Source organism: Papio anubis, chromosome 7, assembly GCF_008728515.1.
Source record: "Papio anubis isolate 15944 chromosome 7, Panubis1.0, whole genome shotgun sequence".
NCBI classification, from domain to species: domain Eukaryota; kingdom Metazoa; phylum Chordata; class Mammalia; order Primates; family Cercopithecidae; genus Papio; species Papio anubis.
Genome location: NC_044982.1, coordinates 55532021 through 55549539, shown reverse-complemented (window position 1 = coordinate 55549539; position 17519 = coordinate 55532021). Strand labels below are relative to the sequence as shown.

General features: G+C 40.4%; 1 protein-coding gene across 1 annotated transcript in view; it reads left to right on the top strand.

The window, feature by feature from the left end:
* ABHD12B (abhydrolase domain containing 12B) overlaps positions 1–17519 on the top strand; it is a 33618-nt gene that overhangs the window by 12751 nt on the left and 3348 nt on the right. The window contains exons 6-9 of the mRNA XM_021941215.2: positions 3557–3602; positions 3709–3838; positions 4580–4617; positions 6859–6938. Coding sequence (XP_021796907.2) covers positions 3557–3602; positions 3709–3838; positions 4580–4617; positions 6859–6938 — 294 coding nt within the window. The remainder of the gene's footprint in view (positions 1–3556; positions 3603–3708; positions 3839–4579; positions 4618–6858; positions 6939–17519) is intronic.

Sequence of the window (17519 nt, the reverse complement as noted above, 5' to 3'; positions counted from 1 at the left end):
GTCCTCAGGCCCTCCGTGTGGTTGTCTTTTGAGAGGTCTCCAGGGTACTGGTCAGGGGGGTTGTGGTGTCTGGGGCTCAAAGTCCCACCGGTGGACTTCTGCTCCTACACTGATCAAAACAGAACTGAGCTTCTCTAGGTCCCTAAGTACCTTCGTGAACTTAATAATCTAATTGCCAAATGGAGGCGAAGGCATTTTTATTTGCTTTCTCTGAGGGCTGGGGGATGGGTTGAGAGAGCTTTGTTGTTGTTGCTGTTGTTTTTGAGATTCTGTTGCCCAGGCTGGAGTACAGTGGCGCGATCTCCACTTACTGCAACCTCCGCCTCCCAGGCTCAAGTGATTCTCCTGCCTCAGCCTCCAGAGTAGCTGGGATTACAGGCGCCAACCACCACGCCCGGCTAATTTTGTATTTTTTAGTAGAGACAGGGTTTCACCATGTTGGCCAGGCTGGGCTCGAACTTGTGACCTCAGGTGATCCACCCACCTCGGCCTCCCAAAGTGCTGGGATTATAGGCGTGAGCCACCTCACCCGGCTGACATTTTTATTTGCTTTCTCTGAGGGCTGGGGGATGGGTTGAGAGGGTATTATTAAGGTGAAAAATGGTCACTCCTTTTAAAATAAGCACCTTTTTAGTTTCTAGTGGTTATAGGCTAAAGACAGAGAATGTCTGCTCTTAAAAGTCATTCAAGGCTGGGTGCAGTGGTTCACGCCTGTAATCCCAACACTTTGGGAGGCTGAGACCGGGAGTTGAAGACCAAGGTCTCAACTTCATGAGACCCTGTCTCTACAAAAAAATTTAAAATTCACCGGATGTGGTGGTACTTGCCTGCAATTCCAGCTACTCAGGAGGCTGAGGCGAGAGGATTGCTCGAGACTGGGAGTTTGAGGCTGCAGTAAGCTAGGATTGTGCCACCACACTGCAGCCTGAACGACAGAGTGAGGAGACCCTGACTCAAAAAAAGAAGAAAAAGTCATTGAAACCCTGGCTTCAGCCCATGTAAGGCTTTGTAGAGTAGCATGGTGGCCACACTTGCTCTCCTCACTCCCTGCTGCATGACTCTGGCTTGTTGGGACAGCCCCTGTGTTTCCAGGCATGCAGAAGATGGCAGGCTTTCCACTTAGCCATATCTGCCTCAGAACTGGCTGAGCAAGCTGCCTGTTTATCCTCTTCCACCCTCTGGTTAGGTAATCTCCGCTGCAGGTGACCGGCTGTTGACCACAGGGACTTGGTCTCTCCTCCCACATGCTGGCTCCCATCTCGGAGTTCTTTCCTGGTCAAACAATACTAGTGGGGCCCAGAATCCTGGCAGTACCAGTATCTCCAGTGCTTTCTTCATCCTCCCTCCCCTGTGCAGACAGGAAGCTCCTCTCCTGTCCCCTCCCCTCATCCCCTTGTGGAGCAGCAGGGGGCTGGGTGCAGCGTTAGCCAGGAGGACCACGTTTATTCATTTTTAGTTTTGCTTTCCCCTCTGCACCCTGCCCTTTGCATTCCCCACATGGAACGCGGTAAAGCTGATGCACATGAGAATGTGCATGCTTTTCCCCTCCCACTCAGAGCTGTCTCAATGTTCCCAGAAAGGAGAAGAGCTGTGGGTGTGAAATGCAGACAGGTGATCCTTGTGGTAGTTAGGATGGGTGGGGGAGGAGAACGGCTGGTATGGCAGGACTTTGCCCTCAGGCAGATTGTGGGTAGCAAATGCCACTGTCATCATTCCCCAACAGGACCAAACTTCCTTAGCCCTTCCTTCCCTCCTCTGGAGAGGAGATTTAAAAAAAAATAATACATTTTCATTATTAAATTTTCATTCATTCATGTATTCATCATGGCAACAGACTAATACAGCTGTTTTCATTTATTTGCATTCCCACCTAGTTTTTATTTCTCTTTATAAAAAGCTTTTGTTACTATGATTATATCTATATGCACTTTTATGTTGTGCTCTTTTACTTCAAACTATTTTGTAGACATTCTTCCGTGTTTTCAGTCATGATAGTTATCCAGTTTAAAGGCTATATCATTCTCAGTTATATTTATAAGCAATTGTTTACTTAACTATTCCACTGCTGTTGTATATAAGTTTTTTTTTCTTCCTAACTAGTATTGTTTCAGAAAACTCTAAGCACCTAGCTTTTTCTTCTTTCGCGTCTTTTTCTAGAGATGAATTCTTAGGAGTAGGGTGTGCTGCTGGTATTGTTCTTGGGTTGTGTTGCCTAGTGGTCCTTCAACACGTGCTGCAACACACATGGATATTCCCATTTTCCTGGATGCTTAGCTGCCGTGTGCCTTGGCTAACTTTTTTGGAGGGAATGTAACAGATATGTAAAAGCTACATTTAGCTCCTCATTATTAGTTCAATTTGTGTTTACAAGTTCCTAATGAGGTTTTGCCACCGGATCTAAGATGCAGTAGGAGAAGCACAGTATTTGGACAGAGGAAGACCCAGGAGTGAATCTTGGTTCTAATTCTAGCGAATTGGACGATCTTAAATAAGTTACTTAAACTCCACAAGACACAGTTTATCTGTAAAATGGGGATAATGTCTACTTTACAGTACAGTTGTGAGGATTAAATAAAGTTTCAAAAGTGTCGGCACAGTAAAATTTTGTCCTTTTTTTATCTCTCTTTTCTTTATCTATCATCGTATTTCTTCTTATTTATTTATTTATTGTTTTTTGAGATGGAGTCTCTGTCGCCCAGGCTGGCATGCAGTGGTGTGATCTTGGTTGCTCACTGCAACCTTAGCCTCCTAGGTTCAAGTGATTCTCCTGCCTCAGCCTCCCTGGTAGCTGGGATTACAGGCCTGCACCACCACACCCAACCATCATTGTATTTCATTTCATGACAAATTATGTTTTCACAGTATCACCTTCTTTACCTACTAATAGCTTGGCAGTGGTCTCACATATTAGAGTGATCTCTTTATTTTTTTTATTGAAATTAACTCTTTTTTCATATTTAATATAAATAGCTTCCACTTTTTGATTGCCTCTACTACAACTCTGTGTAGAGTTCTTATTCTCAAGGAATTTTAAAAAAAAGACATTCGTAGACCTAAAGGCGACTATTATTGTTTCTCAGTTTTCAGAACAATATTTACATATGTAAATGTTAAATAACTTGGCCAAGGTCACACAGCAGGTAAGCGGCAGAGCCAGCATGAGACTCTGGGTGTCTGACCCTCCTCAGCCTTCCTGCTCTCCATCTCTCCCACTGAACCTTGGCTTCTCAAGTTGGAAGTCAAACACCAGACTTCAAAAGTACATCTTTCCCCACCTGTTAAACTAGTGTGTATGCTTTGAATGTACAGATACCTAGAGCATCCTAACTTTAGAGAGTTTCTGACAGTGCAACAAACTTTCTTTTTAATCTTCATCTAATATAAAATACTAGCTGTTTCTCTAGGTTCTGCAGTTAAAAAATAAATACTAATGAACAAGTTAAAATTACCTTTGAAAGAGCCCTCCTTGTGATGTGATATGGATGGATATAGGGAGGAGAAGCCTTTTCTGTTTACATCTTCTAATTAAAGTGATAACAGCTCCTTTGTTACCTAGGTGCTGAGTGATGGTGGCTTTCATGTCTTGTCTGTTGACTACAGAGGTATGTGTTAAGAACGGTGTACAAAGATTTTTCAATAAGTGGGGGGCCTCTGATGACCCCTCATTTTGAAGGCAGTGATACTGTGTTTGCCTTTTCTTGCTGCCAGGATTTGGGGACTCTATGGGTAAGCCCACAGAGGAGGGACTGACTACGGATGCCATTCGTGTCTATGAGTGGACCAAGGCAAGAAGTGGCATCACTCCCGTGTGTCTCTGGGGCCACTCTCTGGGTACAGGGTAAGTGAGATCTGCAAATGTGTCCTGAGGCAGGTCCTGGAGGCTTTAGTGTCCTATCAAAGGCAGCAGCCAGTAGTGGAAGGAGCACTGAGCCAGAAGACAGGGACTCTTTGCTGATCACTTTCACACTCTAGAAGTGGCTGAAGATCTTGCCACCTCACCACGCTGTTTGTAAAACAACAGAAGGTCCCTTCAGCTGTATGGTTATCTATTACATTGAAGTCCACGTCTTTCTGAGGGTTTTAAAGAAAAGGATCCTTGGCCAGACGCGGTGGCTCACACCTGTAATTCTAGCATTTTGGGAGGCTGAGGTGGGCCGATCACTTGAGGCCAGGAGTTTGAGACCAGCCTGGCCAACATGGCCAAACCCTGTCTCTACTAAAAGTACCAAGAATTAGCTGGGCTTGATGGTGCATGCCTGTAATCCCAGCTACTCAGGAAGCTGAGGCAGGAGAATCACTTGAGCCCAGCGAGGTGGAGGTTGCAGTGAGCTGAGATTATACTACTTCACTCCAGCCGGGGTGACAGAGTGAGACTGTCTCCTCCCCAAAAAAGAAAGAAAGAAAATGACCTTTAATATAGGGCCTATGGAACCCTTTGACATAGTGTGCAAATTTTGTATCTATATGCATTTTTCTAACCAGAGAGCCCAGAGCTTTTATCAGATGCTCATACCAGAAGTTGCATTTGTACTGTTAAGTTATTGCTTAACATAATGTCCTAATTCTCATTGCTTTACAGAGTTGCAACAAATGCTGCAAAAGTGTTAGAAGAAAAAGGTAATATAAAATGCTTAAGTGGTATAATTTCCTATCTGAAGATGGGAAAGTAAAAACAGTCAAGAGACTATTGTGTACACTTTGAACATACAGACACCAAAAGCATCCCAACTTTAGATGGTTTCTGGCAGTGCAACGGACTTTCTTTTTTATCTCCATTTAATATAAAATAATAGCTGTGTTTTCAGGTTCTGCAGTTAAAAATAAATATGAAGGAATAAGTTAAAATCACCTTTGAAAGAGTCCTCCTTGGCCAGTGTGGTGGCTCACGCCTGTAATCCCAGAACTTTGGGAGACTGAGGCGGACGGATCACGAGGTCAGGAGATCGAGCCCAGCCTGGCCAAGATGGTGAAACTATCTTGGTTCACTGTGCTGGGCACAGTGGTGGGTGCCTGTTATCCCAGCTACTTGGGAGGTTGAGGCAGGAGAATTGCTTGAACCCAGGAGGCAGAAGTTGCAGTGAGCCGAGATTGCCACTGCATTCTAGCAAGAATCTGTCTCAAAAAAAAAAAAAAAAAAAAAAAAAAAGAGTCCTCCTGGTGATATGATATTAATTTAAATTACAGGATAAAAAATACTGTATCATTAAATGATACACAGAACTGGCTTTCTGCAGTCCTTCTTAGTAATATTTATGTCAGGGTTTCTCAAAGTGATCTGTTTGTATCAGCATCTTCGACCATAGCTGATTTGAAGAATTAGAATCTCTATGAACAGGGTCAAGTCATTTTTAAAAAATTAAAATTAGAATTTACTCCATATATAGAGATGCTATATAAATGCAAAGATTCATTACCCTAATGCCATACAGTTTAAATATTTACATTACAATTATCTGCTTTTGTGTGTGTGTGTTTTGCTCATCTTTGTATGGCTATTTTTGATTAAGTGCTACACATGGTTTATGGAAAATCATAGAAATGATTTGAGGCTTGAAGTGATATTATCTTCTTCCAGATATAATTTACTCTTCCCCTGAAAAGCAGTTATGGTAGGGACAGATCACCTCAATCTAATTAGAGATTGAGCTGATCTGAAGCTGGTCTTCAGTCTTTATGATGGCAGGTCTATTTCTAGTTCACATTACTCCTAGCGTGTAGTTCTTTGAGATCATAACCAAAAACCTGAGAAATGTACTGAGGTCCTCTTTCTTGTCAGATCCTGAACTCTAATTTCTGTCATTTGGATTTTGTGAGAATGCTGAAAGTTTTGTCTCGTTTCTGATCCTCTCAGCCACAACTATTACTTTCAACTGAGTTGAGGGAAAAGGCAGCTGAAACTCTCTGGACTTCTCTCTTTTGGTATTAGTTCTGCAGTTTCTCACTGACCAGTAACTCTAATATCCATTCAAACATATATGTATACATACCTTAACCAAACATACCTTTTCTAATTGTTCTCAGAGGCAGTGTTGACCAAAACAACCCAGTCAACCTCTGGCACATTCTTAGCAATGGACTGCAGAACACTGTCTTCCTGTAGTACTTTTCTTTCTTTCTTTTCTCTTTCTTTCTTTTCTTTCTTTCCTTCCTTCCCTCCCTCCCTCCCTCTCTTCTTTTCTTTTCTTTTCTTCTTTCTTTTCTTTTCTTTTCTTTTCTTTTCTTTCCTTCCTTCCTTTTTTTCTTTCTTCCTTTGACGGAGTCTTGCTCTGTTGCCAGGCTGGAATGCAGTGGCGCAATCTCGGCTCACTGCAACCTCCGCTTCCCAGGTTCAAGCAACTGTCCTGCCTCAGCCTCCTGAGTAGCTGGGACTACAGGTGTGTGCCACCTCGTCCAACTAATTTTTGTATTTTTAGTAGAGATGGGGTTTCATCATGTTGTCCAGGATGGTCTCAATCTCTTGACCTTGTGATCTGCCCGCCTCAGCCTCCCAAAGTGCTGGAATTACAAGCGTTAGCCACCGCGCCGGGCCTTGCTTTCATTAGTTATCCAAGCTACGATGACCTGGTTGTGTTCATAGAAGAAGGTAGTGGTTTTCAATTATCATCATGTGCACAGAAACCTCTTGGGGAGGGGAGGGTGGAGGCATGTTAAAATGCACATTCTCAGCCCTCACCCTGGAGAATCTGACTCATAAATATGAGGTGGGGTCCAGGAATTTGCATTATTAATAACCTTCACAAATAATTTTGGTGCACGTAGCTCATGTACAAGATCTTGAAGACCCCTTATCTAGGAAAGATGGTATTTGAATAGGGGAGGTGCTGATTCCTTTCTTTCTTTCTTTCTTTAATTTTCAAGGATGCCCAGTTGATGCTATTGTCTTGGAAGCTCCATTTACCAACATGTGGGTTGCAAGTATCAATTATCCTTTGTTAAAGGTGAGACTCTGGTTCATCTTTACAAGGGATCAAAGCAGGCTATTTTGATACAGTGTAGGCTATTTCTACATGTCTATGTTTATTAACAGTCTTCCTTTTCTTAAGTAGTTTTATATGTTTTTAAATCATTCTAACCTGAGACAGTTTATTAACCATTTACCACAGAAGGGAACCCATGGCTTTCGGGTTTGATATTTCTTTTATTTTCTTCTAACGATATCTCTTTTATAATTTTGTAGTAGATAGACTTGCCTTAAGTTTATTCTTTATTTTTGTTTTCTTCTTAAAAGTGAAAGCAAACATTTCATGCATCATTTTTGAGCCCTATGAATGTCACTTATATATCTTTCATAACTTTATCGTAAGAAACTTTCTAGAGAATTTAAGGAAGCTGCCAAATACTTTTACACAGTATCCCAGATAAAGAAGACAAACTTTCTAAGAAAATAAGTACAAAGGCTGGGCATGGTGGCTCCCGCCTGTAATCCCAGCAATTTGGGAGGTTGAGGCGGGCAGATCACAAGGTCAAGAGATCGAGATCATCCTGGCCAACATAGTGAAACCCCATCTCTACTAAAAATACAATAATTAGCTGGGCATGGTGGTGCGTGCCTGTAGTCCCAGCTGCTCGAGGGGCTGAGGCAGGAGAATCACTTGAACCTGGGAGGCGGAGGTTGCAGTGAGCCCAGATGGTGCCATTGCACTCCAGCCTGGCCACAGAGCGAGACTCCATCTTAAAAAAAAAAAAAAAAAGTACAAAGAATTGGGCCACAAGACACAAGATGCAGTTTAAAAATATCTATTGTTGGCTGGGCGAGGTGGCTCACGCCTGTAATCCCAGCACTTTGGGAGGCTGAGGCAGGCAGATCATGAGGTCAAGAGATTGAGACCATCCTGGACAACATGGTGAAACCCTGTCTCTACTAAAAATACAAAAATTAGCTGGGCGTGGTGGCACACACCTGTAGTCCCAGCTACTCAGGAGGCTGAGGCAGGAGAGTCGCTTGAACCCGGGAGGTGGAGGTTGCAGTGAGCCGGGATCACACCACTACACTCCAGCCTGGTGACAGAGCGAGATTTTGTTTCAAAGAAAAAAAAAAAATCTATTTTGTAGACTACCCTAACTTTATAATCTTATTCTATACCTAATGCTCAATTGTTTATAGTTGTACATCCATATAAATGTTAGCAAATGAGGGGGGGAGAGAGAGAGAGAGAAAGTCTTAGAAGGATACATGGCCTCAATTTAAAAATTATTCTACATTGTTGTTTCATACTGTAAGACATCTTGGAGTATGTTACTCTAACAACTTTAGGAATTTTTTTGTACAATAAACCATCATAGATAGAATTCCATCGTAGAGAGAATTTCTGAAACTTACTTAACTATTTTCAGGGAAAAGTAGCTCACCACTTCCCAGGACAGTGAGTTCAAATAATCACATACTCTTGAAAATGGCTTTAATATCTAAGTTTAACTAAATATAGGAATCCCCTCTACAATGCAAAATACTGAATGCTGAGTAATTTAAGATATAATAAATAAGATATTTTCAATTGGTTCTAGAAACCGAACATTCATTTTAATACAATATAACCATTATTTGCATATCTATCATATTACTCTAAGTCACTACTAATGAATTCATTAAATTGTAGGTGTGTAACATAAGTCAAATGCAATCTTTTCATTTAGTTTGTTTTTAAAAATGTGTTAATGTTGAAATTTAGCAAAATAAGCAAAATACATGATTTAATGAGCAATTATAAACTGAACACCCATGTAACTATCACCTATGTCAAGAAATGAGCATCACCCACACTCTAGAAGTCCTCTGTATTTTACTTCCTAATCCAGTAAGCCTTATTTTAGATGTAATCCTTAGTCCTTAGATGGAATTCTTAGATGAATTTTATGGTAATCATATCTATGCATTTATTTATAGTGTTACCACCTGTATATGCATCTCTGAGCAATATTGTTTTGTCTGTGAACTTTATATAAAAGTAAAATTATATAGGATATATTTTATTTTTTTACCCAACATTATATTTGTGGGATTTTATTCATAATGTGTATAGTATAGCTGTAGGTTGGTCATTTTCATTGCTATATACTATTCCATTGTTTGTACTTACCAAAATTTATTGATCTATTGTGTTGTTTATTATATTTGTATTACTTTCAGTTTGGGGAAATTAACAATATTGTTGTTATGAATGTTCTTGAACCTGTATTCTGTAAACATGTACAAGAATTTCACCGGGGTATACCCTAGGAGTGGAATTGTGGGGTAATAAGATATCCATATGGCCAGCTTTAATAATTATAGTGCAAGTTTTCCTAAATGACTTTACCACTTTACTCTCTCACCAATCCTGTATGAGAGCTCCAGTTGCTTCAAATCCTTGCCCTCATATTGATATATCAATATGGCTTTAATTTGCATTTCCCTAATAACCAGTGAGGTTGGGCAACTTTTAATATGTTTATTAGCCATTTGGATATCATCTCTTGTGAGGTACTTCCATTTTTCAGGTGGATTGTATTTCTTTTTATTTGTTGAATTTCTTCGTAGATGCTAGATATGAGTCATTAGAAAATTATTTGTATTGTAAATATATTCTATTATTTTGTTTTGTCTTTTCACTTTCTTAATGATATGTCACGATAAAGAGTGTTTTTTTTTTTTTTTTTTTTTTAGACGGAGTCTCGCTCTGTTGCCCAGGCTGGAGTGCAGTGGTGCAATCTCAGCTCACTGTAAGCTCCGCCTCCCGGGTTATGCCATTCTCCTGCCTCAGTCTCCAGAGTAGCTGGGATTACAGGCGCCCGCCACCTTGCCCGGCTAGTTTTTTGTATTTTTTTAGTAGAGACGGGGTTTAACCTTGTTAGCCAGGATGGTCTCAATCTCCTGACCTCGTGGTCCGCCCGCCTCAGTCTCCCAAAGTGCTGGGATTACAGGCGTGAGCCACCGCGCCTGGCCAATAAAGAGATGTTTCTAAATTTAATGTGGACCAATTTACCAATATTTTTCTTTATGGTAACTTTTGTGTCATTTATAATAAAACTCTGCTTACCCAAAGATTATGAAGATACTCTTCTATGTTGTCTTCTGGAAACTCTATTTTATCTTTTACCTGTAAAGCTATAATCCACAGGTTTAGATTTTTGCATGGAGGCAGGGGTTCTTATGAATGTCTAATTGGTCTAGAGCCATTTATTAAATGAACCTTCCCCACCACTATGCAATGCTAATGTTTGCATATATCAGTGTCTATATACAGAGAGAGAGAGGTCTGGTGGTAGGTTCTCATTTCTCTCCTTTGTCTATCTGTCAATCTTAATCTACTATAGTCTTTTAATTACTATAGCTTTATAATATATCTTGATATCTGGTTGTATAAGTTCCTCAGCTTGGTCTTCTTATTCAAGATTGTCTTGGCTATTCTTAACCCTTTCGGTTTCTGTATACATTTTGAAATACACTTATGTTCTACAGAAAACTTGCTGGGACTTTGGGATTGCATTGGATCTATTTGGGGGACTTGAGATCAATTTGGTGGACTTGGTATCTTTCTAATATTGAGTCTTCAAATTCACGAGTATTGTATTTTATTTATTATTTATTTATTTAATTGTACATTTATTTCTCATTTAGGTTTTGTTTAGTTTCAGTTTTAGGTCACATTCTCCTAGAAGCAAAGCCTGAGACAGAGATTTGGCATGTTTGATTTATTGAGGAAATGTTCTTCAGGAAAAAAATCCCAAAGGGAATGAGGGTAGTAGCACTGGAAAGGGGAAGAGCAGAACAAGGACGTGACCTCAAGCAAAGTCTAGCTTTGGCCTGATTCAGGCGGGGTGCTAAGCTTTGAGGTAAAGGGCCTGCTGTTTCTGCCATCCCCTAGGGTAGGCAGTGGAGGAGGGGCGGGAGGATGGCGTAACCTTTTAGGAGTGATGGCTTCTGTTATCTAAGAATAAGGAGAAGCAGCCAACACTCACAGCAGAAGTTTATTAATTTTGTCAGTCTTTTCAAAGAACCAACTTTGACTTTGTTCATCTTCTGTGTTATGTGGTTTCTATATTTTTAATTTCTGGTTTTACCTGTATTATTCCCTTTCTCATATGTTCTTTGGATTTAATTTGTTATTATTTAAAAATTTCTTCAGATAGTACTTAAAACCATCTAATAATTTATTTTTACTATTTTTTTTTTTTTTCTTTGAGACAGAGTCTCGCTCTGTCGCCCAGGCTGGAGTGCAGTGGCCAGATCTCAGCTCACTGCAAGCTCCGACTCCCGGGTTCACGCCATTCTCCTCCCTCAGCCTCCCGAGTAGCTGGGACTACAGGCGCCCGCTACCACGCCCGGCTAATATTTTGTATTTTTTAGTAGAGACGGGGTTTCACCGTGTTAGCCAGGACGGTCTTGATCTCCTGACCTCGTGATCCGCCCATCTCAGCCTCCCAAAGTGCTGGGATTACAGGCTTGAGCCACCGCGCCCGGCCTATTTTTACTATTTTTTTCTAATTTATGCACTAAGGCATACTTCACCTAAACCACACTTCAGCTGCATCCAAATTTTGAAGTGTGTTCTAATTATCATTTAGTTCCAAATACTTTATAATATTATTGTGATTTCCTCCTTGACTATATGGATTATTTAGAAGTATGATTTATAACTTCTATGCATTTGGGCATTTGATTATGTTTTTTAGTGATTTTTACCTTAATTATCTCAAGATCCAAGAATATTCTGTGAATGATTTTAGTCTTTTGAAATTTGTTGAGACTCGCTTTATGTACTAACGTATGGCCAATTTTGGCAAATTTTCCATATGCCTGAAAAGAATGTGTTCTGCTGTTTTTCTTGCAGTATTCTATGTATGTCGATTAAATCGGGATTATTAATCATGTTCAAATTTTGTCTATTGTTACTGATTTTTTGGACTGCTTGTTTTTTCAGTTACTCAAAGAGGATTATTAAAATACCTCATCTTGATTGTGGAATTGTTTATTCCTATTTTAGTACTGTCAATTTTTGTTTTAGTTTTTTTGAGGTTATGTTGTTAGGTACATATGCCTAATAATATTATGATTTAGTTTAGTTTTTTTTTTTTTTGAAACGGAGTTTCACTCTTGTCGCCCAGACTGGAGTGCAGGGACGTGATCTCAGCTCACAGCAACCTCTGCCTCCTGAGTTCAAGCTAGTCTCCTGCCCCAGCCTCCCAAGTAGCTGAGATTATAGGCATGTGCCACCACACCTGGTTAATTTTTTGTATTTTTAGTAGAGACAGGATTTCACCATGTTGGTCAGGCTAGTCTTAAACTCTTGACTCAGGTAATATACCTGCCTCAGCTTCCCAAAGTGCTGGGATTACAGGCAGTAGCCACCATGCCCAACCTATGATTTAGTTTTCATATCTTCCAGGTGGATTCTCATTTTCATCATAAAATGTTCACCCTTTTTGTGATCAATATTGCTTCTTGACTTAAAGTCGACTTTGTCGAGATATATTTGTATATCTTTGTTTTGATTAGTGTTTGCATGATATATGTTTTTCTATTACTTGATCTCAACTTTTCTAAATTCTTGCATTTAATATATATCTCTTGTAAGTGCCATATAGTAGGGTTTTGATTTCTGACATAATAAACTTTATTAATTGTAGTATTTAGTCTATTTATATTTTATGTAACCATTATATATTGAGGTTCAAATATACTTTCTTATTATGTTCTTTTTTGTATCATCTGTTCTGTGTTCTTTTGCCTCTAGTTTCTTGCTTTACTTTGACTTGGCAGCTCTGTCTCAAAGAGAAATATGGTGTCAGGCTCACTTCTCTGATCACTCCTTCTCTCTAGGATCTAAATGTCTCCAGATCTCACTGCCTTGGTAGCTCTCTGACACCTTCAAGAAGAGTTTTAAAAAAATATTTTGTCCAATTATTCTAGTTGTCTTTAGTGAAAGGTTTAGTCTGTAACAATTCTTCTATTACTAGAAGAGGTAAATTTCCCCATTCTTTCAAGTTTGAGATTTAATTTAAAATGTCATAAACTTTAGTTTAATAGGTACTCTAAGGTCTAGAAGTTTAATAGGTACTCTAACGTCTAGAAGTATAACAGTCCTGTGTATTTCACAGTCTTAAAGAATGATGGCTCTAGTGTCAGACTTGCCAGGTTTGATTTCCAGGATTGTCGTTTAATAGCTGTGTAAACTTACTTTTAATGCTTTGACTACCTCATCCGTAAAATGGGGTAATTATAGTCTATTCAAGATTGCTGTGATAATTAGGTGAATTAATATATGAAACACATCTACAGTTGTGCCTGGCAGAGAGTGAGCCCTCAGTGGATGTCAGCTTTTTTTTTGTTTTTTTTTAATGCTCAGTAGAATGCCGTAACTGATCATTAGTGAATAAGAAGGTGTAAATGGAGTGAGACATACAGATGTAGTAAAAGGCATGTGTTCTCAACCTCAAGAGGCTTTCTTAGTTGGGGAGACAGGACACAAATAGGAGGTATAAAGTAACAGCAGGGATTTCTATGGGTCTCTTTGGAATCAGTTTTGTTACTCAGAATCGAAAGGCAGTATGATATTGTGGAAAAGAGCGTGGGCTGTGGAGCCACTCAGACTTGGGTTCAAATCTGTCCTTGGCCACATACCCTTTATAACCTTGGTAAGTTGTTTCTCCCTCTCTATGTTTTCCTATTTTTTTACTAAGGGGTTGACGACGCCTACTGCACAGGGTCATTGTGAAGATTGAATTAAGGAAGATAATGTATGTGAAGTTCCCAGCTGCTAGTAAGCACTAGACAAATACTTGTTCCTTTCCATCCCCTTTCTGTTACAAATTAGGCTAAGGTGTTATGTATGGCAGGAAAAGGCAGGGAGAATTGAAGATAGGGAGAATTACAGAAGAGAGAGGCTTTGCTCACAGGTGTGGCCAGTGAAGACTTCACAGCGTATTGGACCTAAGCTGCTTTCTTGAAGGTGAGGGAAAGCAGTTAGGAAACAGCGCAAGGAGCAGGTGCATGTGAACGCAGACCCTTGGCAGGAATGGGGCAGTTCTATGTCGTAAATGGCCTGCGAGTTAATAGAGGGCTTCCACACAAGCCTTTCACACTCGTTATTCTTTTAAATCCTCATGGCAACTCTGTGAGTTTGTCATCACTGCTTCCACTTAGAGATGAGACAAATGGAGACTTAGAGGCTTGCCTAATTGTCACGTCTTATAAGAAGAAGAAATGAGACTCAAACCTACATCTTCTAATTACAAGCAGATAGACTGGAAGTGAGCAGGGTTTGGAATGAAAGACTGTGACCAGATGTGGATGGGCTTGCAGGTTAGCTGGGAGTTGTTGTTTTCAGTAGATAGTGTGACATGCCCAAAGCTTTGTAACAGAAGATTTAATATAACTGGTAATTTAAGGATGTTTATCTGGTGGTATTACAGACGAGAGAGGAAGGTAGGAAGACTAATTAGGAGAGCCCATTGCCATGGTCTAGGCTGAAGGGGAAGGTATGACCTGTGAGTCTCAAAGGGCACTCCAGGGTGGGAGGGAATGAGGAATAATGAGAGTAGATTGACCTGGGTTTGCTTTCTTCCTACTCTTTCAGAATTTAAGATGAATTGCTGAAGGACTTCTCTTATTGAATTATCCTCAGGGGATTCTTAGTTCAGGGGGTGAGAGTACCAGAAGACAAAAGAGAAAACAAAACAATAAATCTTGCCCTTGGCATGGAAGAGGAGGGAGAAGAAAGAGAAGGAAAGGCAGTGTCAGGAAGTCCAGAGCACACCTGAATGCAGTTCAGTTGCTGTCAGACCAGGCCAAAAAGTTCAGGCCAGACAAATCCCACAGAACCAAGGAGATTCCGGCCGGGCGCGGTGGCTCATGCCTGTAATCCCAGCACTTTGGGAGGCCGAGGCGGATGGATCACCTGAGGTCAGGAGTTCAAGACCAGCCTGGCCAACATGGCAAGACCCTGTCTGTACTAAAAATACAAAAATTAGCTGGGCGTGGTGGCAGGTGCCTGTAATCCCAGGTACTTGGGAGACTGAGGCAGGAGAGTCGCTTGAACCCAGGAGGCGAAGGTTGTGGTAAGCCGAGATCGTGCCATTGCACTCTGGCCTGGGCAACAAGAGCGAAACTCCGTCTCAAAAGAACAAAACAAAACTATACAAAACACCAAGGAGATTTCTGGGGAATAGCAGGCCTAAGTCAAAACTATGAAGCAGAAATTTGTATTTAGTGGTACTGGCTCACCTATTTTATACCCATTTCCTTACCACAGTCCCTAAAATGACATTAATTACTTCCTAAAATCAGAAAAATTGTATTTAAGTTTATTCTATTTAGAAAGTCTCTATTCAATTATTACAGTTCATAGTAGGAGACTATTAACAAATGACATTATAGCCATGGGGCAAGTTTTAATTTCTTTTTCTTTTTAAAAAATTGTGAAGCAGAAGTTTGTATTTATTGGGTTCAACCTCCCTATTCTGTGTGTATTTCCTTCCCTTGGCCATGTCCCATTTACTACCCACTCTACCCCTCCTCTCTCAGGCACAACATGAAAATGTATAATACTTTGCTTATTTTTCCCCTTTGCAAATTTATTGCAAATGTAATCCCAGCACTTTGGGAGGCTGAGGCAGGCAGATCATTTGAGGTCAGGAGTTTGAGACCAGCCTAGCCAATATGGCGAAACACCGTCTCTACTAAAAATATAAAAATTACCTGGGCATGGTGGTGCATACCTGTAGTCCCAGCTACTTGGGTGGCTGAGGCAGGAGAATTGCTTGAACCCAGGAGGCAGAGGTTGCAGGGAGCCAAGATTGCGCCACTGCACTCCAGCCTTGGCAACAGAGTGAGATTCTATCTAAAAAAAAAAAAAAAAAGATTTAAAATCTGGGCCAGGCATGGTGGCTCATGTCTGTAATCCCAACACTTTGGATGGTCAAGACCAGAAGATGATTTTGAGCCCAGGAGTTCAAGATTAGTCTAGGCAACATGGCAAAACCCCTTCTCTACAAAAAATTAGTCAGGTGTGGTGGCACATCCCTGTAGTCCCAGCTACTATGGAGGCTGAGGTGGGAGGATTGCTTGCACCTAGGAGTTCAAGGGCTGCAGTGAGCCATGATTGTGCCACTGCACCCACTCCAGTCTAGGCAGCAGAGTGAGACCCTGTCTCAAAATAAAGAAACAAATAAAATAAATAATACCTGAAGTTCAATCATTCTAACATGACAATGACAGATAATAACAAAGTGTACACCAGGGATATTTGCATAATAGACTCATTTTGTCTTTAGCAAATATTTATCAAGTATCTATTATGTACCAGGAACTTTTCTAGTTTCTGAGAATACCACAGGGAATAAGAGAGTTGTGGTCCATTTGCCTATGAAGTTCATATTGTTGGTGGAGAAATAGATAGAAGATAAATACATTTAAAAAAACCCAATAGTGAGAAGTGCTGTGACAGCATCAAAATAATGTGATGGAGAATGACTGGGTGGTGGGGGCAAGGTTTGATAGCTGGTTATGGAAAACAGCTCTAAAGAAATAGCATCTGAGCTGAGACCTGCCTGAGATGAAGCCAGCTGATAGGAAAATCTAGAGATCTCAGGCTGGGGTAAAAGTAAAGACAAGGGCCTTGAGGTGGGATCAGGCCTGACATGTTCCAGAAGCAGAAGCCAGGAGGAGGACAGGAAGGGCCTTGGTGATAGATGAGGCTGGAGAGGGAGGCAGGCAGCTGCCGGATTCTGCAAGGCTTTGGAGGCCAAGGTGATATGTTCAGGTTTAATCCAATTGCCTTTGGAGGGTGTTAAGCAAAAGAGGACTATGATCTGATTTGCATGTTAAAATAGTCATTCTAGTTTTCCTGTGGGAACTGGATTGTGGTAGGGTGATTGCAGCTTAGTATAAGCAAAAGATGAAGGGTGGCTTAGGCTAAGTAATAGTGGGGATGGGGAGAAATGAATGGGTTTGGGATACAGTTTTGGAGGCAGGATTCAAAGTTTGTGAGAAAGGTGCAATATTGCTCAGGGTTTCTATCCTTTACTCCTTATTTCCAGATGAAATGGATATTTCTGGGGCATATAAACTAACTTACATGTTGACTATGTGAGTCAAAACATTGTGAAAGTGGTTTTAGCTAGCATTCTAGTTCTTGGATTTTGCTATTAAACAACAAATTTAGTATGTCCAGAATAAGCGTTGTTGTATCTGGAATCCTGCAGTCATTGTTAAAACCTAGAATGTCTTTTAAGGCATTGGCAAATTAAATCATATTTAAAAGTTTATAATGTTCAAATTCTCTCAAATCAATTTGCCATGTATTGTGTATTTTCATCAGAATTTTTGACTAATCAGAATATTCTGTCCACCAACTAAACCAGTTACGTTCACAGTAAAAGCAATTTTTAGGTTTTGCATACCACTGCTTCTATATAGAAAAGTAAGAGTTAGTGATGCCATTTGTAGGAAGTGAAAACAAAATGTTGACGGTGATGATCTATGATGGCAGGATTATGTGTTTCTTCTACGTTCCTTTCTTTTTTTCCAAATTCCTGACGTG